General features: G+C 38.3%; 3 protein-coding genes across 9 annotated transcripts; all 3 read left to right on the forward strand.

Annotated features, from left to right (window-relative positions):
* The first annotated feature begins 662 nt into the window (after nt 1–662).
* Nucleotides 663–10532, forward strand: LOC17876423 (glutamate synthase 1 [NADH], chloroplastic). 7 transcript variants are annotated; one of them, XM_006279493.2, is made up of 21 exons: nt 663–1271; nt 1361–1480; nt 1692–1805; nt 1902–2054; nt 2149–2249; nt 2336–2432; nt 2885–2994; nt 3207–3310; nt 3428–3607; nt 3702–4045; nt 4134–4204; nt 4292–4761; nt 4869–5738; nt 5824–5978; nt 6180–6341; nt 6429–8249; nt 8384–8652; nt 8782–9087; nt 9193–9460; nt 9593–9850; nt 9937–10532. In XM_006279493.2, exons 1-21 carry the CDS (start codon nt 876–878, stop codon nt 10192–10194), a joined length of 6627 nt encoding a protein of 2208 aa, XP_006279555.1. In that variant the 5' UTR covers nt 663–875; the 3' UTR covers nt 10195–10532. The 7 variants fall into 7 exon arrangements, with proteins under 7 accessions (XP_006279555.1, XP_023633305.1, XP_023633306.1 ...); XM_023777537.1 differs by lacking the exons at nt 663–1271; nt 1361–1480; nt 1692–1805; ... (1 more) ...; nt 2149–2249; nt 2336–2432 and adding exons at nt 2475–2634; nt 2726–2798; XM_023777538.1 differs by lacking the exons at nt 663–1271; nt 1361–1480; nt 1692–1805; ... (1 more) ...; nt 2149–2249; nt 2336–2432 and adding exons at nt 2475–2616; nt 2726–2798.
* Nucleotides 10533–10636: 104 nt separating this feature from the next.
* Nucleotides 10637–13038, forward strand: LOC17875927 (acyl-CoA-binding domain-containing protein 1). Its single transcript, XM_006280690.2, has 6 exons — nt 10637–11478; nt 11850–11952; nt 12061–12149; nt 12375–12466; nt 12553–12650; nt 12739–13038. Exons 1-6 carry the CDS (start codon nt 11006–11008, stop codon nt 12913–12915), a joined length of 1032 nt encoding a protein of 343 aa, XP_006280752.1. The 5' UTR covers nt 10637–11005; the 3' UTR covers nt 12916–13038.
* Nucleotides 13039–13929: 891 nt separating this feature from the next.
* Nucleotides 13930–18345, forward strand: LOC17875005 (importin subunit beta-1). The gene is made up of 3 exons (XM_006279413.2): nt 13930–14059; nt 14657–17079; nt 17159–18345. The coding sequence occupies exons 2-3, from the start codon at nt 14666–14668 to the stop codon at nt 17355–17357; spliced, it is 2613 nt and encodes an 870-aa protein (XP_006279475.1). The 5' UTR covers nt 13930–14059; nt 14657–14665; the 3' UTR covers nt 17358–18345.
* Nucleotides 18346–21360: the final 3015 nt, after the last annotated feature.

The following is a 21360-nucleotide window of genomic DNA, read 5'->3' on the forward strand; positions in this document are numbered from 1 at the left end:
TAACTGTTTATGGTGGAAGTTCCACCGTATAACTTATGGATATGGTTTGTCTCGTGTTAGTTATACATATAGTTTTACGTGGTTTTAAACATATATAAATCTAATTTCTTCTATTTTTAATCATAATTTATAACCTAATCAAAAATAATAATATTAGATACGACCCAGAAAGTCGACAAAAAAAAAAAAAAAAAAAAAGATACGACCCAGAAAAAAGTAATAATAGATTCCAATGGTAAAAGAAAATATTGCATATGACTATATAGAGATTCTAACAAAAATAATGAAAAAAGAAAATGAATGAGTAATAAAATTTTAAACGTATATGAGAAATGATACAAACTTATAAAATATATTAATTTTTCCAATAAAAGGAAATATATTTTTTTTACATTTTTCAAATTATAAAAATATTTTTAGCGTTAAAAAAATATTTTTAGCGTTAAAAAAATATATGTATTTTTGTTTGCATATAAAATTCTCAAATAACACACCCAAGATACTCAAATGTTAAATATTTCATTAGGGTAAAATAATAATAATAAATGATAAAAATGAACAGATAAATTAAAGTTTTTTTCTCTCTCTCTCTCTCTCTAATAAAGCTAGGCTCTCTCCCCTCTCTCCTCTATAAATATAAACGTCTCGCCTCCTGAAAAAAACAACTCTCACATACCCACCCAGCCGCCACATACACTTCTCCCTTCGCCGCCTCTGTCCGCCACGCGCTCTTTCTTCTTCCGTCGGAGTCTGTTTTTGTTGTTTATCTACATCAGAGAAGATCGTGATTCATCTCTCTGGTTAGACCCTAAAAAAAAACCAAATCTGATAATCTTAACTGATCACTCACTGTTGATTCTGTGAGAACAAAAAAAATGGCGGCAGCTTCTTCTAGCTCCGTTCTCCACCTCCGAACCAACCAACAATTGTTGTCACTCCGATCTCTGAAAAATCCCACCGCCGCTGCTTCCCAATTGACCGTTTCAACCGGTGTCGGCCGTGGAAGGACGGCGCGATGCTCTGTGAAGAAATCGGCGACGACTCCTGAGAGTCCTTTCTTAGGGACTCGGGTGAGGAGATCCGGATCCGAGACTCTTCAGTTTTGGAGATCGGACGGTCCTGGACGGTCTGCTAAGCTCAGAACGGTGGTTAAGTCGTCATTTTCCGGTGTTCCTGAGAAGCCTCTTGGTCTTTACGATCCTGCCTACGATAAAGACTCTTGTGGTGTCGGTTTTGTAGCTGAGTTGTCCGGCGAGACCAGCCGCAAAACGGTACTTATCAATTTTGTTCCGCTTATATAATTTTAATCTCTCATTTGATGTGATCAGTGACATGTAAATATTTATGATTTTGATTTTAGGTGACTGATTCGTTGGAGATGTTGATACGGATGACTCATAGAGGTGCTTGTGGTTGTGAAAGCAATACTGGTGACGGCGCTGGGATTCTCGTTGGTCTGCCTCATGATTTCTATGCAGAGGTTTGTTCTTTAATCTCCCTGGATAATTTATTCTCCATGCAAACAGATTCTTTTGTTTGTATTGAATCGGTTGGTAATTATTAAAAGATATGACAAGATCTCAACCTGTGTAATCTTATTTTATTGTTTATGGTAATGTTTCTGAGTAGTGATTGGTTTATGTGGGTTATTAAGTTAAAAGCGTTTGATGTGTTTTTTTTCTTTCTATTAGGCTGCGACAGAGCTTGGCTTTGTGCTTCCTCCTGCTGGAAAATATGCTGTTGGTATGTTCTTCTTGCCCACCGCTGAAAGCCGGAGAGAAGAAAGCAAAAATGTTTTCACTAAGGTTAGTGTAATGAGAAAATGTTAATATTTCTTTTGAAGATTTTATGAAGTTTATATGGGTTTTGATGGAGATGATTTTCTTTTCTTTTGTGAGCAGGTTGCTGAATCACTTGGTCACTCAGTTCTTGGATGGAGATCAGTGCCTACTGATAATTCTGGTCTGGGAAAGTCTGCTTTGCAGACTGAACCGATCATTGAGCAAGTTTTCCTTACTCCTACTACTAATTCTAAAGCTGACTTTGAGCAACAGGTAATTATTTGCATTGAAAACTAGACATGTATCATTGACATTTCATATTTATTGCTTTGGGAGATGATGTTAATGATACCCTTATATGTGACAGATGTATATTCTGAGAAGAGTATCTATGGTTGCTATTCGGGCTGCGTTGAACCTTGAACATGGAGCAATGAAGGACTTCTATATTTGTTCTTTATCTTCTAGGTATTTAACTACTCTATGTAGAATTACAACTTTTTTTTTTACAGGAATGAAAATTTTAATCTAATGAATTGTTTTTTGTGATTTAGGACTGTTGTCTACAAAGGACAACTAAAGCCTGATCAACTGAAGGATTATTATTACGCGGATCTTGGGAGTGAAAGGTTTACGAGCTACATGGCCCTGGTAATTATTTTTTCTATTCACTATCTCTTTTTTTATGCTGACTCCATGCTCCACCAACAGCATGTGAACCAACGGGGTAACCGAGGAGATGCGAGGTTGAGGAATGACTTCTGAGGCATTGAAGTTTGAATGATCTCTTAAGTTCCTCCAAACCCTCTTGATAAGTATTTTAATTTGGATGCTGGTGAGTTGGTAACGTCAAGTGAGTCCAGAAACTCGTTGCCTTGATATGTATGATTAGTTATCTTAGGTTGAGTAATCTCGCGATTAAGACTAAAATTTTGTTGGTAAAGGTAGTTAGCAATTCAGCAACATTAGAACTTGCTCCCAACTTTATGCTGTCGAAGTTTTGTCTAAGACCAAGTGGTAAAGTTTTCAGTTGCATACATACATAGTTTCATATTTAATAATTTATGATTGACTATATTCGGTTAATGTTATTGATGGTTCAGGTTCACTCTCGGTTCTCTACCAATACATTTCCCAGCTGGGATCGTGCTCAGCCAATGCGAGTTTTGGGCCACAATGGGGAAATCAATACTCTCAGGGGAAACGTGAACTGGTATGTTGTCAGAATTAGCAAACATTATGCTTTCATGTAATTGAAGTAATCTGTTTGGCTCCTTTTGCTTGAAACATTTCAGGGTTTTACCTTTTGGTATATATAACAAGCATTTTGTGTGATAAAAATGCTCTCTAGAATGCAAAGTCCTGAGAAGTTGAGTCTGCCTCGTTTTCATCTTCTAATGATTTTTGAGTTTATATTCCTCACAGGATGAGGGCACGTGAGGGTCTTCTGAAGTGCAAGGAACTTGGATTATCAAAGAAGGAGTTGAAGAAGCTTTTGCCTATTGTGGATGTTAGCTCTTCTGACTCAGGTAACATTTTATTTTAGATATCTGCCTGCATGATGTTCAACCTAAATGTAAATCACAGCTTTACTTAGATTTTATGGACCCGTGACACGTTTTTGTTATGTCTTGCTAACTTGCTAGGTGCTTTTGATGGTGTTCTTGAGTTGCTTGTCCGAGCTGGCAGAAGTCTTCCTGAAGCTGTTATGATGATGATCCCTGAAGCATGGCAGAATGACAAAAACATAGATCCAAGCAGGAAAGCGTTTTATGAATACTTATCTGCCCTAATGGAGCCATGGGATGGACCTGCCCTCATATCATGTAAATTTTATTCCTAAGTTGTGCACAACACCCCAACCATTTCTATATATGTGGTCTTGAAATTTGATGTAACTCCCCATTGAATGTCTTGCAGTTACTGATGGTCGTTACTTGGGTGCCACATTGGACCGTAATGGACTTCGTCCTGGTAGGTTCTATATAACCCACAGTGGAAGGGTTATCATGGCTAGTGAAGTCGGGGTAGTGGACGTACCGCCTGAAGATGTGATGAGGAAAGGAAGACTTAACCCGGGTATGATGCTTCTTGTTGATTTTGAGAAGCATATTGTTGTTGATGACGATGCTTTGAAGCAGCAATATTCACTGGCAAGACCCTATGGTGAGTGGCTTCAAAGGCAAAAGATTGAACTGAGAGATATAATTGAGTCAGTTCCAGAGGCTGAACGGACTGCTCCTTCAATTTCTGGTGTTGTACTGGTAAGCTGTCGCAAAGAATTCCTTCCCCTAATAGAGTACTTTTAGTCATCTGTACAATGGTTAGTTAACCTTTTTCTTTGAAACCTAGGCCTCAAATGATGATGACTCAATGGAGAGCATGGGCATTCATGGTTTATTGTCCCCACTTAAGGCCTTTGGGTATGTTTGTTTCTATATTTGCTAATGTGTATTGATCTGTTTTTCTTGGAAATTTGCCTCACGCTTCCTTATGACCTATGCATGCAGTTATACAGTTGAGGCCTTGGAGATGCTGCTGCTTCCAATGGCTAAAGATGGCACTGAAGCGCTTGGTTCTATGGGAAATGATACACCTCTAGCTGTAATGTCAAACAGAGAGAAATTATGCTTTGAGTACTTCAAGCAAATGTTTGCTCAAGTAACAAATCCTCCTATCGATCCTATTCGTGAGAAGATTGTTACTTCGATGGAGTGCATGATAGGTCCAGAAGGTGATCTAACTGAAACAACTGAAGAGCAATGTCACCGACTCTCCCTAAAAGGTCCTCTTTTGAAGATCGAAGAGATGGAAGCAATCAAGAAAATGAATTACAGAGGTTGGCGGACTAAAGTTCTTGATATAACTTATCCAAAAGAACGAGGTACAAAAGGGTTAGAGGAGACCTTGGACCGAATCTGTGATGAAGCAAATGAAGCCATAAAGGAGGGCTACACATTATTGGTTCTGTCTGATCGAGGTAATCATCTGGCATCCTTAGATGACTCTAGGATTAGTAATATTTTAATTTTGGACAATTCTTTGCCAATGTTCTTACTTTTTTTTTTGAATGTCTTCACTTTTTAGCTTTCTCTGCATCGCGTGTTGCTGTGAGCTCTCTCTTAGCTGTTGGTGCCGTTCATCATCACCTGGTTAAGACACTTGCGCGCACTCAAGTTGGTTTGGTAGTGGAATCTGCTGAACCACGTGAAGTGCATCATTTCTGCACTCTTGTTGGATTCGGGGCAGATGCTATTTGCCCATATTTGGCGGTAGAGGCCGTTTATAGATTACAAGTTGATGGCAAGATACCACCAAAATCTAACGGGGAATTCCATTCTAAAGAAGAGCTGGTCAAGAAGTATTACAAGGCAAGTAACTATGGAATGATGAAAGTTCTTGCCAAAATGGGAATTTCTACTCTGGCCTCATACAAGGGTGCTCAGATATTTGAAGCTCTTGGACTTTCATCTGAAGTAATTCAGAAATGTTTTGCGGGCACCCCAAGCAGAGTGGAAGGAGCAACATTTGAGATGCTTGCACGAGATGGCCTTCAATTGCATGAGATGGCCTTTCCAGCCCGTGGCTATGCACCTGGTAGTGCAGAGGCCTCCGCACTTCTCAACCCTGGAAACTATCACTGGAGGAAGAATGGGGAGATTCATCTCAACGATCCTCTTGCGATTGCAAAATTGCAAGAGGCAGCACGGACTAATAGTGTAGCCGCGTACAAGGAATACTCGAAGCGTATCAATGAATTGAACAAGCAAAGTAATTTGCGCGGGCTCATGAAGTTCAAAGAAGCAGATGTAACAATTCCACTAGATGAAGTAGAGCCTGCCAGTGAAATTGTTAAGCGGTTCTGTACTGGCGCTATGAGTTATGGATCAATATCACTGGAGGCGCATACAACCCTAGCAATGGCCATGAACAAGCTTGGAGGAAAGTCAAATACAGGTATATTTTGTTTTCTCTATGATTTTTGTATTTTTCTTGTTCTCTTAAAAAGAAAACTAAGACATCATCTTATGATCTACTTAAGGTGAGGGAGGGGAACTGCCATCCCGTATGGAGCCCCTTGCAGATGGTTCAAGGAACCCTAAAAGAAGTTCTATCAAACAAATTGCTAGTGGAAGATTTGGAGTTTCGAGCTACTATCTTACAAATGCTGATGAGCTGCAGATAAAGATGGCTCAGGTGCTTTAAAATTTGGCTTTGCATAATGTTTTCTCATTCTCATGCCTTTTGCACATCTTTGGAATCCTACTGTCTCTATGCCTTTTTTTGTTCATAGCAGATCACACTTTTTGCACAAAGTAGTTATATGTGCCTAGTCAAAAGATTTTTTCATGTTGGATCTTAATATTGTTTCTAACTAGTATCTCTAATGCCATACAGGGTGCCAAACCTGGGGAAGGTGGGGAGCTACCGGGCCACAAAGTTATAGGAGACATTGCTATCACCAGAAATTCCACCGCTGGTGTAGGACTTATCAGTCCACCTCCTCATCATGACATCTATTCTATTGAGGATCTTGCCCAGCTAATTCACGATCTTAAGGTACCTATATGTTTTTAACTCTTTTGAGTCATTCTCCATCGTCTTTCTTCCATTTTGTGTAACAATTATTTCTCTTATCTCGTTTAGAATGCCAATCCTGGGGCCCGTATTAGTGTTAAACTTGTATCTGAAGCGGGTGTTGGAGTTATTGCTAGCGGTGTGGTGAAGGGCCATGCTGACCATGTTCTGATAGCAGGTCATGATGGAGGTACTGGTGCATCTCGCTGGACCGGTATTAAAAATGCTGGTCTTCCGTGGGAGCTGGGTCTAGCTGAGACACACCAAACTCTTGTTGCTAATGACCTTCGTGGCCGTACTGTTCTTCAGACAGATGGTCAGTTAAAAACTGGCAGAGACCTTGCAATTGCGGCTCTTCTTGGTGCTGAAGAGTTTGGTTTTAGTACTGCACCCCTTATTACACTTGGGTGCATCATGATGAGAAAGTGCCACAAGAACACCTGCCCTGTGGGAATTGCTACCCAAGATCCAGTTCTCCGTGAAAAATTTGCTGGGGAACCTGAACATGTTATTAACTTCTTCTTCATGCTTGCGGAGGAAGTTAGGGAGATCATGGCTGGGCTTGGTTTTAGAACTGTAACTGAGATGATTGGTCGTGCAGATATGCTTGAACTTGACAGGGAAGTTGTCAAGAACAATGATAAGTTGGAGAACATTGACCTCTCTCTTTTGCTCAGACCTGCTGCTGAGATTCGTCCTGGTGCTGCTCAGTACTGTGTCCAGAAACAAGATCACGGCTTAGACATGGCTTTGGATCAAGAGCTGATTGCATTGTCGAAATCTGCTCTAGAAAAATCTCTTCCAGTGTACATTGAAACTCCAATCTGCAATGTTAACCGGGCTGTTGGAACAATGTTGAGCCATGAGGTAACCAAACGTTACCACTTGGCTGGGCTTCCAAAGGATACAATTCATATCAAGTTCACAGGAAGTGCTGGGCAGAGTCTTGGAGCTTTCTTGTGTCCTGGAATTATGTTAGAACTTGAAGGTGATAGCAACGACTATGTTGGAAAAGGTCTCTCTGGAGGTAAAGTTGTTGTCTACCCTCCAAAAGGAAGCAGTTTTGATCCAAAAGAAAATATTGTTATTGGTAATGTAGCACTTTACGGGGCCACTAGTGGTGAAGCGTACTTCAATGGGATGGCTGCTGAAAGGTTCTCTGTTCGTAATTCTGGTGCCAAAGCCGTTGTGGAAGGTGTTGGTGATCATGGTTGTGAGTACATGACTGGTGGTACTGTTGTGGTGCTTGGAAAGACTGGTAGAAACTTTGCTGCTGGTATGAGTGGTGGTATTGCTTATGTCCTTGATGTTGACGGAAAGTTTCACACCAGATGCAACCCTGAACTAGTTGATCTGGATAAGGTTGAAGATGAGGAGGACAAAATGACACTCAAAATGATGATCCAGCAACATCAACGACACACTAACAGCCAACTTGCTCAAGAAGTTCTTGCAGACTTTGAGAATTTGCTACCCAAGTTTATCAAGGTGTTCCCAAGAGATTACAAACGTGTTTTGTCAGCCATGAAACATGAAGAGGTATCCAAGCAAGCAATAGAACGTGCTTCTGAGGAAGCTGATGAGCTGGAAGAAAAAGAACTCGAGGAGAAAGACGCCTTTGTGGAGCTGAAGAACATGGCAGCTGCTTCCTCAAAAGAGGAGATGTCAGGAAATGGAGTGGCTGCTGAAGCCCCGAAGAAACCTTCTCGGGTAGATGATGCTGTTAAACACCGTGGTTTCATTGCTTATGAGCGTGAAGGAGTCAAGTACAGGGATCCCAATGTTCGTCTTAATGATTGGAATGAAGTCATGGAGGAATCAAAACCTGGACCGCTTCTTACAACTCAGTCAGCGCGTTGCATGGATTGTGGAACTCCATTCTGTCACCAGGTATATATCCTCAGCCATTTTTTTATCCTTCCTAAGTTGTCTTCATGCAGCTTATTTTATCCTCCAAACACCGAATTGCAACAAGGTGTTTCATGAATATATTCTCAATATTTTTGTTTTTGAAATTTTTTCAGGAGACCTCTGGGTGTCCCCTTGGTAACAAGATTCCTGAATTCAACGAACTTGTTTACCAAAACAGATGGCAGGAAGCCTTGAATCGTCTACTTGAAACAAACAACTTTCCTGAATTTACTGGGCGAGTATGTCCTGCACCATGTGAAGGTTCTTGTGTTCTGGGAATAATTGAGAACCCTGTTTCAATCAAAAGCATTGAATGTTCTATCATAGATAAAGCCTTTGAGGAAGGGTGGATGGTACCAAGGCCTCCTCTGAAGAGAACAGGGTATAATTTTAACTCTATTTTCGTAGCAAATTATCTACTGTTGCAAGTCACTTAGATTGCAACTTCTTGTTTTGTTGGAGTTTACATTTCGTGGATTTACATGTGCTTCTACTGCATATTTGTTTGCAGGAAAAAAGTTGCTATTATCGGAAGTGGACCGGCTGGACTGGCTGCGGCTGACCAGCTGAACAAAATGGGCCACTTAGTAACAGTGTATGAGCGCTCTGACAGAATTGGTGGACTTATGATGTATGGAGTCCCAAACATGAAGACTGACAAAATTGACATAGTTCAACGGCGGGTTGATCTTATGACCAAAGAAGGCATCAACTTTGTGGTCAATGCCAATATTGGAAAAGACCCGTCTTACTCCCTTGATGGACTTAAGGAAGAGAATAATGCAATTGTTCTTGCTGTTGGTTCCACAAAACCAAGGTACTCTTTTTTTTCTTCTTTTAAACAACGGAAATTCCTTATTTGTGTGACCGGAAATATATTCAGATTAGAATGAAACTGAGACATTGTTGGGTAACTTTGCAGAGATCTTCCAGTGCCTGGTCGTGATCTATCTGGTGTTCACTTTGCCATGGAGTTTCTTCATGCAAACACCAAAAGCTTGCTTGATAGTAATCTTGAGGATGGCAATTACATTTCTGCAAAGGGGAAAAAGGTTGTCGTTATTGGTGGAGGTGATACCGGCACAGATTGCATCGGAACATCTATCCGCCATGGATGCACCAACATTGTAAACCTAGAGCTTCTTCCTCAGCCACCTTCCACGAGAGCTCCTGGAAATCCTTGGCCACAGGTTTGTTTCAGATCTTCTACTCTCAAATCATTTTTGCAACTTTAAGACTTTGCATTTCATAGGTTAAAAAAGCTGTGAGCATATATGGATATTGTTGATTTAATGAGCTTCCTTATGTTATTCTGAGTACAGTGGCCTCGTGTGTTCCGTATTGACTATGGACATCAAGAAGCTGCCACTAAATTCGGAAAAGATCCTAGGACTTACGAGGTCTTAACCAAACGGTTCATTGGGGATGACAACGGAAACGTGAAAGGGCTTGAAATCGTAAGAGTGAGTTGGGAGAAGGATGAAACCGGGAGGTTCCAATTCAAGGAGATTGAAGGTTCCGAGGAAATAATTGAAGCGGACCTCGTTTTCTTGGCCATGGGTTTCCTTGGACCTGAGCCTGTAAGTGTTTTTTATTCTGTTACCCTCTTCTTCTACATTGTGGCAATAATTGTAAACCAATGGCTTGGTTTTTTTTGTTCTTACAGACATTAGCCGAGAAGCTGGGACTCGAATGCGACAACAGGTCGAACTTTAAAGCAGAGTATGGCCGGTTTTCCACAACGGTAGAAGGTGTTTTTGCAGCAGGTGATTGTCGCAGAGGCCAGTCTTTGGTTGTCTGGGCCATATCAGAAGGACGTCAAGCTGCATCTCAGGTCGACAAATTCCTCAGCAAAACCGATGATGACGAAGACGCCAAGCTACAGCAAGGACTTCACCAGATGAAGCAGAATATCAAAAGCTGAGATAAATAAGCCTTACTCATCTGAAGCAAAAGTCGAGAGAAAGACTATCGATTTTGCTCTTTTAGAGACAGAGAGGCGAAAAAGACCGACTGATGGCAGAGATGCAGAGAGAAAGAGAACTAGATTTGATGGTTTAGAAGAGAAGGAAAAGCTTTAGGTTGTTTTTGTTTATTATCGTCCATAAAGTAATAATGATTTATAAGTACATTCTCTTAGTAGGATTTTTTCAGTAGCTTTCTTTTGGTTAAAGCTTTCTGAATTGAAGGCCTTTTGTTTTTTTCTCTATGGCTGTTTCTGAGTTTGATTTTAAGGAAATGGTAATGCATAGTTCCTTTGTTTATGCTTTTCTCTCTTTGTGTTTATTATGGTGGAATGTGTAATGAATTAAGAAACTAAACAATGGTAGAAGTCATAAAACTTGCATCATACTGTTGGAATTATTAGTGAACTTAATTACCTCTTAAATCTACTATGATACAATAAGTGAAACTTTTTCTAACCCAACAATTTGAAGGTTGTGTTTCGGGCAGTCGTCTAATTTTCTAAGTCCTCTGTTGTTGTCTCGTCTTCATCAAAACTACAAAAGACAAAGCCCAGGAAGAGAAAACCAAAAAAAGTCAAGAAAATATTGAGTGAAGCGGTGAAAACAAGAGAAAAAGGTGGCTCCTTTTTGTTTCTGGAGATGCGTTTTGTAGTGTAGTGTGACTCTTCTTTGATTTGTAGGGCTTCTCTACTCGGATTACGAGTTCGGCGTGTTTGAATCTCAGTGGGGTTTTCTTCTTTCCTCAGAAAAATTATCCGATTTGGGGAAATGGGTGATTGGTATCAGTTTGCACAGTCTGTAATATTAGGTTTGATCTTCGCTTACCTTCTAGCTAAGCTAATCTCTATCCTCGTCGCGTTTAAAGACGAGAATCTCTCACTCACTCGCGACCACTCGACTGAATCGGAGTATGAGAACTTGCGCAAGGTCGAATCTTCAACTGGGATTGGCGGCGAGACAGAGTCTCTTGTGGCGGAGCAAGGTAGCTTGAGAGGTGAAGAAGATGATGATGAATCAGATGATGAGGACGACGATGATTGGGAAGGTGTTGAAAGTACGGAACTTGATGAGGCATTTAGTGCTGCTACGGCTTTTGTCGCTGCTGCTGCATCTGACAGGCTTTCCCAGAAAGTATCTAATGAGTTCCAACTTCAGCTTTATGGATTGTATAAGATTGCTACTGAAGGTCCTTGTACGGCTCCTCAACCATCAGCCATCAAAATGACTGCTCGTGCCAAGTGGTTTGTCTCACTCACACTCTGATTTATATGTTTTGACTGTTAAGTTGAATGGTTGCTCATGTTCATTTATGATGTGAGAATGATTCATGTCTATCTTGATGTCAACAAGTTCGTATCTTGCATAAAGGATTGTTTTTTTGTTGTTGTATTGATTGGTAATCTGATTCATGTGTCTTGACTTTGAAGGTCCATTCCCTTTATCATGTTCGACATGTGATGTACTGATGATTCTTAATCGTGGATGTGTCTTGCATTGTGAAAGCATAGAAAAGGATTGCTTTTTGTTGTTGTACTGATTGGTGATTTATGGGTGATGCTGTAGATTTGGTCATAGAAATGCGTTTTGATTGACTGAGACTGTTTTGTTTTAGGCAAGCATGGCAGAAATTGGGTGCTATGCCTCCTGAAGAAGCAATGGAGAAGTATATTGATCTTGTTACTCAATTGTATCCAGCTTGGGTAGATGCTGGTTCGGTTAGTTGTCTTTACCCTTATATTACGTTTCTTCAGACTGTTTGTAAATGATCTGTTTTATTTCTTGAATATCTATCTTGATTTCCTGGCATGTTTGCGGACTTTTAGAAGAAAAAAAATCGGACTGGTGATGCTCCAGGCCCCATGGGACCAGTTTTTAGCTCATTGGTGTACGAAGAGGAATCAGAAAATGAGTTGTAAGGTTTCTAAGCAATTAGTTACGAATTATGTTGAACTTTGATTTCTGTAAAGAGCACTTTCTCCCCGAGTTCTCTATATTACTAGGGAGAGACGAGATCAGAGAAGGACTGTATATATCATAATACTCACCTTAGGTAGATCAGAGAATCATGTGTTATTTTTAATCACAGCAGAAGCTCTGTTCATTCTTGTGTTTTTACTCGATGCCATTTATGTTCCAGGAAGATTGATGCCATACACGCCTTTGCTAGAGAAGGAGAAGTCGAGAATCTATTGAAGTGCTTAGAAAATGGCATACCCGTAAATGCAAGAGGTTAGTCTCTCTATTTATATAATTTTCGCAAATGTTTAGATATGCCTCGGAAATTTCACGGTAACTCCATCCTTGAAAAATGTCAGATAGCGAAGGTCGAACACCGCTGCATTGGGCTATAGACCGTGGCCATATGAATGTTGCTAAAGCTCTAATTGATCAGAATGCAGATGTGAACGCTAAAGTAAGTAAATAAACAAAACCCAAATCCATTTCTTACTCTCAAAATGCAGATATGTGGGCTGTGCTTTAGCTGAGAAAACGTTTTGTAGGACAATGAAGGCCAAACATCTCTACATTACGCTGTTGTCTGCGAAAGAGAAGCAATCGCTGAGTATCTAGTGAAGCAGAAAGCCGATACAACCATTAAAGACGACGACGGAAACTCGCCTCTTGATCTCTGTGAATCAGAATGGCCTTGGATGCTAGAGAAGAGAGATTCCAATTAGTCTCTAAAAAGAATTGTGGTCTCTCAAATCAATGTCTCAAATACTAGATACTTGTCTTTTTCTTCTTTTTTTTTTTACCTTTCTTCTGAATCTTTGCTTCCTCCAAAGTCAGTGTTTTTAACATACGGAGTACAACACACATTACATATACAACAAGTAACTAGTTTTATTGGTTACTAACATACAGAGAAGAAGAGACGAGATCATCATTTCATCATAGCCCAATAATTAAAAAAAAGATATAAAGTTGTTTTATATTTATTTATATGACAGCAATGCTAAAAAAAAAGTTTAATATGATGTTTTTTCCAGCCATCTTAATCATTATTATTAAGAATTTCATATCTGTATATTAATTTTGTTGATTACTTCTCAAATAAGTATTTATCTTATTTTTTTATTTTTGTACCTTCGGGGAGCAAAAAGAAACAATCAGGACCGTTGATTCATCGAACGATGTCAGGAAATCGAAAAGATGAGAATATTTTAAGGTGGGGGTTCAGATAAGGACCACCCAACACTCGATGTACGACATAATCTCTCCAGATATATATATATATATATATATATATATATTTTTTAATAAATTCGGTTAATTAATAAAAATAGATTTTTTATTGCGTCATATTAAAATAAATAGTTTCCTATTAAATATATATTTTATAAAAAAATTAAGATACACTGAACAATCCGTAAATATAGGATTGGAAACAAATTTTCAAAATTTAAAAGTTATACATAATTATCAAAAAAATCAGATTTCTCATAATTATCAAAAAAATCTTTGGTACACTTAACAAATCCTAAATTTTAGATTGAGTAAAATATATACACAAAATTGGTAATAAATTATAAAAATTAAAAGATTAACATAATAATTGTCAAAAGTAAAAAAGAGATTTATATAGTTTTAGATTTTTATATTAATAATAGTTTTTAATAATAATTTTAAGTACATCTTCACAATTCACATCCTATTCTTTTCTTCTCTCTCTCTTCCCTTTTTCGCTGGAACTGTTTTTTTCTCTCTCTTCTTCTCCTCTCTCTCTCTCTCTCTCTCTCTCTTCCGTCGCTGGGCTTCTAGGGTTTGTCCTCTCAGTCTTCGATTTGCCGCTTTATCCGATCGGCGCCGCCGAGATTTTAGGTAAAATCTTCTTCTTTCACTTCGTTTGTTGAGATTTCTCCTAAAGATCCATCTTCGGATTCACTAGTTCCCAATTCGCGTTTTTTTAAAAATTTTAATTTTTGATTCGATCTCGATTCATTTAGTCATTGATTTTGAAGTTTCGTCTAGATTTGCTTACTGTGTTGATTAGGATTTTGAACTAGTTCGTATCTGGGATTAGCAGCTTCTAGATTTTTATTGATTTGTTTATTTATTCAAGTCACACTAGTTGATTTGGTCTTGTTAGTAACTTAGTTGATTTCTCTGTATATTCGATTTCGTGCTCGGATCTGTGATTTTTGCTATTTTATTCGATTTTTGTAGTTTTTTTTGTTAACTGGGCATAGCTCGTCCTTTGATGTTAGATTGCTCCGTGGCGTTTTTAGTTTGTTAGTCTCTTCATGTTGTTGGCTTTCTCCAAAGTTTTTTTTATATGACTTAATTTACTGATTCTATATCATAGTTTCTCCAAATTCTAAATCTTCTATATGTAAAATGTTTGGTTGTTGTTTTTTTGGAACTTGATCGAGAAGGAAGTTAATTTAAGTTTTGCTAAATCTGTTTTATTGATTGCAGATAAAACCTATGGCAATGGAGGTTACCCAGTTGCTCATTAATGCTCAGTCAATTGATGGAACTGTACGTAAGCACGCTGAAGAAAGTTTCAAACAGTTTCAGGAGCAAAACCTTGCGGGTTTCTTGTTGTCGCTTGCTGGAGAGCTTGCGAATGATGAGAAGCCAGTTGATAGCAGGAAATTAGCTGGTTTAATCCTAAAAAATTCCCTTGATGCTAAGGAACAACACAGGAAGTATGAGCTTGTTCAGAGATGGCTGGCTCTAGACATGTCATCAAAGTCGCAGATCAAAGCATTCTTGTTGAAGACACTTTCGTCTCCTGTACCCGATGTTCGTTCAACTGCATCTCAGGTCATCGCCAAGGTCGCAGGTATTGAGTTGCCACAGAAGCAGTGGCCTGAGCTCATAGTATCTCTTCTCTCCAATATTCACCAGTTGCCAGCTCATGTCAAGCAAGCCACTTTGGAGACTCTTGGATACCTATGTGAGGAAGTGTCACCTGACGTTGTCGAACAGGAGCATGTAAATAAGATACTCACGGCTGTTGTTCAGGGTATGAATGCGGCTGAAGGTAATAATGATGTTAGACTTGCCGCAACCCGTGCTTTATACATGGCTCTGGGATTTGCCCAAGCAAATTTCAACAACGACATGGAGCGTGATTACATCATGAGAGTTGTGTGTGAAGCAACCCTGTCCCCTGAGGTGAAAATTAGGCAGGCGGCTTTTGAGTGTTTGGTATCTATTGCTTCCACATACTATGAAAAGTTGGCGCATTATATGCAAGATATATTCAACATCACAGCCAAGGCTGTAAGAGAAGATGACGAGTCTGTTGCGCTACAGGCAATTGAATTCTGGAGTTCTATTTGTGACGAAGAGATTGACATCTTAGAAGAATATGGTGGTGAGTTCGCTGGGGACTCTGATGTTCCATGCTTTTATTTTACCAAGCAGGCTCTCCCTGGGCTTGTGCCTCTACTGCTGGAGACCCTTCTTAAGCAAGAAGAAGATCAAGATTTGGATGAAGGGGCTTGGAATATTGCAATGGCAGGTGGGACATGCCTTGGTTTGGTTGCTAAGGCAGTTGGAGATGATATTGTACCACATGTCATGCCGTTTATTGAAGAGAAAATATCAAAGCCTGATTGGAGAGAGCGGGAAGCTGCAACTTATGCTTTTGGTTCCATTTTGGAAGGCCCTTCTGCAGATAGGTTGATGGCAATTGTTAACGCAGCGTTAACATTTATGCTCAATGCTCTAACAAATGACCCAAGCAACCATGTGAAAGACACTACTGCATGGACCCTTGGTCGGATATTTGAGTTTCTGCATGGTTCAACAATCGAGACACCAATAATTACCCAGGCAAACTGCCAGCAGATTATCACAGTACTGATCCAGACAATGAAGGATGCGCCTAATGTTGCTGAGAAGGCTTGTGGGGCTCTATACTTCCTTGCTCAAGGCTATGAGGATATTGGTCCCAATTCTCCATTAACACCCTTCTTCCAGGAAATCATTAAGTCACTACTTGCTGTTGCACATAGAGAGGATGCAACTGAATCACGCTTGCGGACTGCAGCTTATGAGGCGTTGAATGAAGTTGTCAGGTGTTCGACTGATGAAACGTCGACCATGGTTCTGCAATTAGTACCAGTGATAATGTTGGAGCTTCACAATACTTTGGAACGGGAAAAGCTTTCATTGGATGAGAGGGAGAAACAAAATGAGCTGCAGGGACTTCTATGTGGATGCTTGCAGGTCACCATACAGAAATTGGGTTCTGAACCAACCAAGTATGTGTTCATGCAGTCTGCAGACCAGATGATGGGGCTTTTCCTGAGAGTGTTTGGCTGTAGAAGTGCAACTGCACATGAGGAAGCCATGCTTGCCATTGGCGCTCTTGCTTATGCTGCAGGCCCTGATTTCGCCAAATACATGCCTGAGTTTTACAAGTACTTGGAAATGGGTCTTCAAAACTTTGAAGAATACCAAGTGTGTGCTGTTACTGTGGGTGTTGTTGGAGATATCTGCAGAGCATTGGAGGACAAGGTTTTACCTTACTGCGACGGGATTATGACTCAGCTTCTGAAAGATTTGTCGAGCAACCAATTACACCGTTCGGTGAAGCCACCTATATTTTCCTGTTTTGGTGACATAGCACTTGCCATCGGTGAGGATTTTGAGAAGTACTTGAGGTATTCAATGCCGATGCTTCAGAGCGCCGCAGAATTATCTGCTCATTCGTCTGGAGCTGATGATGAAATGACAGAGTACACAAACTCATTGAGGAACGGGATCCTTGAGGCTTATTCAGGAATATTTCAAGGTTTCAAGAATTCTCCAAAAACCCAGCTTCTGATTCCTTTTGCACCCCATATCCTCCAATTTTTGGACAGTATATACATGGAGAAAGACATGTAAGTTTTTTTCCGACACAATTGAACTATATATTAGTCGTAACAGTTGATTAATTTTGTGATAAATGCTTTCTGACAGGGACGAGGTGGTGATGAAGACAGCAATTGGGGTCTTAGGAGATTTAGCGGATACACTAGGGAGTCATGTGGGTGGTTTGATACAACAGTCAGTGTCAAGTAAAGAGTTCTTAAACGAATGTTTGTCTTCTGAAGACCACACAATTAAAGAAGCAGCCGAATGGGCGAAACATGCCATTACCCGTGCTATTTCTGTTTGAAGGCTCTTGTTTGCCTTTAAGAAAGAAAGAAAGAAAGAAAATTCCTTTTGCTTTTTAGTAAAGTCTGCATGCATCTCTGGGTGGGTTGAGTCGGTCGGGGAGGGTAGAGCTGCAACAGCCGAGTCACATCAGCATCATCATCATCATCATCAGTTTCATTTGCATCATCAGCATTACTGGGGGTCAGTCAGGGAATCGTTGAGTCGTGGATGGGGGGGAATGATGAGTTTTGGGGTAAATAATGAAACTGGAGGAGTCGCAGGTTGAAACTTTCCCGGGTTAGGGAAAGCCCCCCGTCGGGGAGTAGGAAGAGGAGGAGTTGTGGTTTTGGGACAAAGTTTTACCATAAAAAAAAAAGAGGGTTTCATCGAACATCATTATACATTCAGCAAAATTGTTTTTTTTTTTCTTTTCTCGCATATGTTCTTCAACCCCTTGAGGAGGGAAGAGGTCTCAGGTTTTTATCAAGTGGGGGCATTATTAGAGGACGATCCCTTGATTTTTTTTTCTCTTTTATTATTTGGTTAGTTGCAGTCTTTGCATCATCATTTTGTCTTTGGGGGTTTGTATGTTTGATTAAAAGCATTATTTACATTTTATTTTTATATGAAAAAGTTTCACATGTCTGTCTATATCTTCCCTTGCTATGCAGCTTTAGGGGTTTTGCATACACTTATGTTTTTGTTTATATGCATGTCACATACAGGAAACATTTATATGGTGTCATGTCTTAGGCTCTTCAAAAGGTCCACATATATCTTTGTTTTTGCAATGAACTGTTGTCAATCTTTTAGATTCCATCATTCTATTAGCTTGGCTCGAACTATATGGGAAAGGTCACATGTAAATAGGAGAAAAAGGTCCTCTGCCTTACTCTGCTTCCAAAGAGTCAAGTTAACAAGAGGAACATCTCACATCACTCTGCTTACAAACGTTTATGATACCTCAATTTTGATTGTTTGTATCAAATTTACTTTTTTAAAAAAAATATGTGAACACATGAATTTGAAACAATATAAACAATTCAAGTTCTGGTTTAGATATTGTATTTGTATGTTAAATTCTCTCAGTTCTATGTATTAGTACCAAAACATATTCTGAAGTCTCTCGTAGTGTCAAAGTCATTGAGCAAATCCTTCTTTTCTAATTGATTTAACGTGAGGAGCTTTTGGGCACTGTTGGCAAAGTTTACTTCAAAGTGATGATGACATACTCATCAAGATCTCACACTTAAATGGACACTATACTACATCTTCCATTACGAAAACTTATAACTAAACATCCAAGAGAAATAGGACACGCCACTCTTGACTTAGCCAAAAAAATAAAGAATTGGTGGTATAATTAGAGAAGTGGGGCTTTTCTATTGTCAAAAAGACTGTCCAACACGCACACAGTTTCATCCATATTATTATATTATGTCGTCCGCGACGATTTTTCTCATATTCAAATAATATTCATAACGGCGTTAATACTTCTTTATGTTGAGACTTTAAACTCAATACCACCGAAAGATATATCGAGATTTGTCACCTGGAAACAGCCAAAAATGTGAAAGATCTTTGATAATGAAAGATCTCCAAAAAAAAATCTCACGAAACAAGTTACACCGTCCAAAAGAAACAAAACTATTCGTCTATGCATGAGCAGATAGATGAGCTCCAGTTTTTATGTTAAGGTTATGTTGATAAAACTAAAACTACACTTAGTTATGAAAGAGAGTGTGTAATTAATTGTGTATACCGAAACGAAGGATATATTTAAGAAAAGTAGTGAAATATAATTATTAGTCTTTGTAATTTTTGTCTTTTTTTTTTTTCTTATTGAAAACTAGTAGTAGCTAGACGTACATTTTCTTCGTCTTTTCTGTGTGTGTAGTCGACATTAGACGTATGTTCATGATTAGAACACATTTAGTGGTTTCGTTCGTTCATTAGTTTTTTTTATTCATCACTCATTCACTACTTTTTAAAACGCAACATATTATTGCCGACACATTGATTTTGTTTTCCCTATATTATTTCTCTTTCTTTCTGAATTCGTGCATAATCTACATGTTTTAATTAGCTTGTTAAGGTGAAGCTTGTTTGTATATAATTAATGCCAACGATTTTGATTAAGCAATTTGGTTGTTTTTAGTATATATGCATAGTCTACTACATACATTAGTTTTATATATGAAAAAGTTTATAAAATATTTGTTAGGAATAAAAAAGACCATATATGTTCTATAACCACCACTCATATTTTCAGTTATTTGGTTATTTTTGGGATATAGTAGAATTATGGAGTTTTAGGTCATAGTATTATGAGAAAAGATGTTTACTATTAATTGTATAAACTATTAATTGTATAAAATAAGATTTTTTTGGGGGATAGTGGTGTATCTCACTGTAATGGGTCACTTAAAAAAAGGTGCACTTCTCTGATACATTTGCAGGCCACTCGCTATGTCTGTCTCAATCCTAGTTGACTTCTTGTAAAGTTGTTTGAAGGCCGAAATGGAAGGATTAGTTCCACTATTTCTCTCTTTCTTATTTCTGTCAAATTTAATTAGTCTTTGGTACCACGGATTTTTATATATATTTGCCCTAAACCATCTTTTGACTTTCTAATTAATTTACCTAAATCCACTTGTAATATACTAGTTTACTTCTCTGTCTAGAAGTTGCCTACCATGTTGGTTTAATTAGTAAGTGATTTGTTTTTACTAATGTAATCTACATATATCTATCTATCACTGTAAAGTTTCACATATACCGCAAAAAAAATGTCTTTCTTCATATTAAATTTGAACTTATAATAAGTCCCTATTTCATATGCATTATTAGTGTATTGTTATACAACTATGTTGATCAATACTAGAAGCCACACAAATTATATATCAGTCACAAAGTGGATTAAAAGACTTTATAAAAATAATTAAAGCACTAATAGTGTGTTCAAGTTTGGGTATTTGTAGGGTCTTTGCTTAAAAAAGTATGTACCCTTGGCCTTGCAACAAATTAAAACTTCACTTTCGTTTTGATTCATTAACAGCATTAAGAAGGAAAAAAACTAACAATAATTACGTACGAGTTTGGTATGATTCCATCTTTGCTTTTTTGATAATGGACCCAATTATCTTAAGCAGAATTCAATTTCCAATAAAACTTTGCGTCGATAAGTAGACTTATGATCACACACGTGGTGCACTCATCGAACATACTTATAATACATTACAGCTGTGTGGGAAAAAGTAGTGAAAACAATGGGCTTAAAAGTTAAATTAAACCTTAGATAAGAAATTGATCATGTAACCAAATATAATGAAACTTTTTGTTTTAGATCAAAATATTGGGTTTTTGACTAAATTCGTTTAGAATAAAACAGAACTATTATAGAAAGAGGAACTATCTAAGTAAACTATACTGTTTAGAGAACCCGGTTTGATTGGTAACAACAAATTTAGATGGTAAAAGGATAGAAAATTTTAGATAAAAAAAAAATAAACTAATTAGAAAGAATGATTTGAAGTAAACTAGTATAATGTTAGAACGGATCACGTCTAAAAGTAATATATACCTAGCTATAAGTGTAACGTTAGAGTAACTTAATTAGTTGGAAGCTAAGATGAACCAATAAAATTTGGTCCTAGTATATATGGCCAAGACAGGAACTTCCACTTAAGTTAATGAATTAGGTCACTTTGCTTGCATCAAGAAAATCTAATTTTTTTCCATTATGAATTTGAACCACACGAATAACCAACCTTATCGGAAGGCTTAGCTTAGGATACAACTCAATTCATGTATTTTGATTGTTCATCATGCGCATGGTTCACAAACATTTACAATTTAGTAACTTTGGGCTGCCTAAAATCTTGGTTAAAAGATCATCATATCCAGTGTGTTTCAAAAATTTTAAACGACATTGATGTATATAGTACGTATGTATATCTATATAAGACCGTACAATTAATTAACATAATCATAAGATAAAAAAATCGTAGATAATTGAAATT

The sequence above is a fragment of the Capsella rubella genome, unplaced genomic scaffold, assembly GCF_000375325.1.
Source record: "Capsella rubella cultivar Monte Gargano unplaced genomic scaffold, Caprub1_0 scaffold_8, whole genome shotgun sequence".
Classification (NCBI taxonomy): domain Eukaryota; kingdom Viridiplantae; phylum Streptophyta; class Magnoliopsida; order Brassicales; family Brassicaceae; genus Capsella; species Capsella rubella.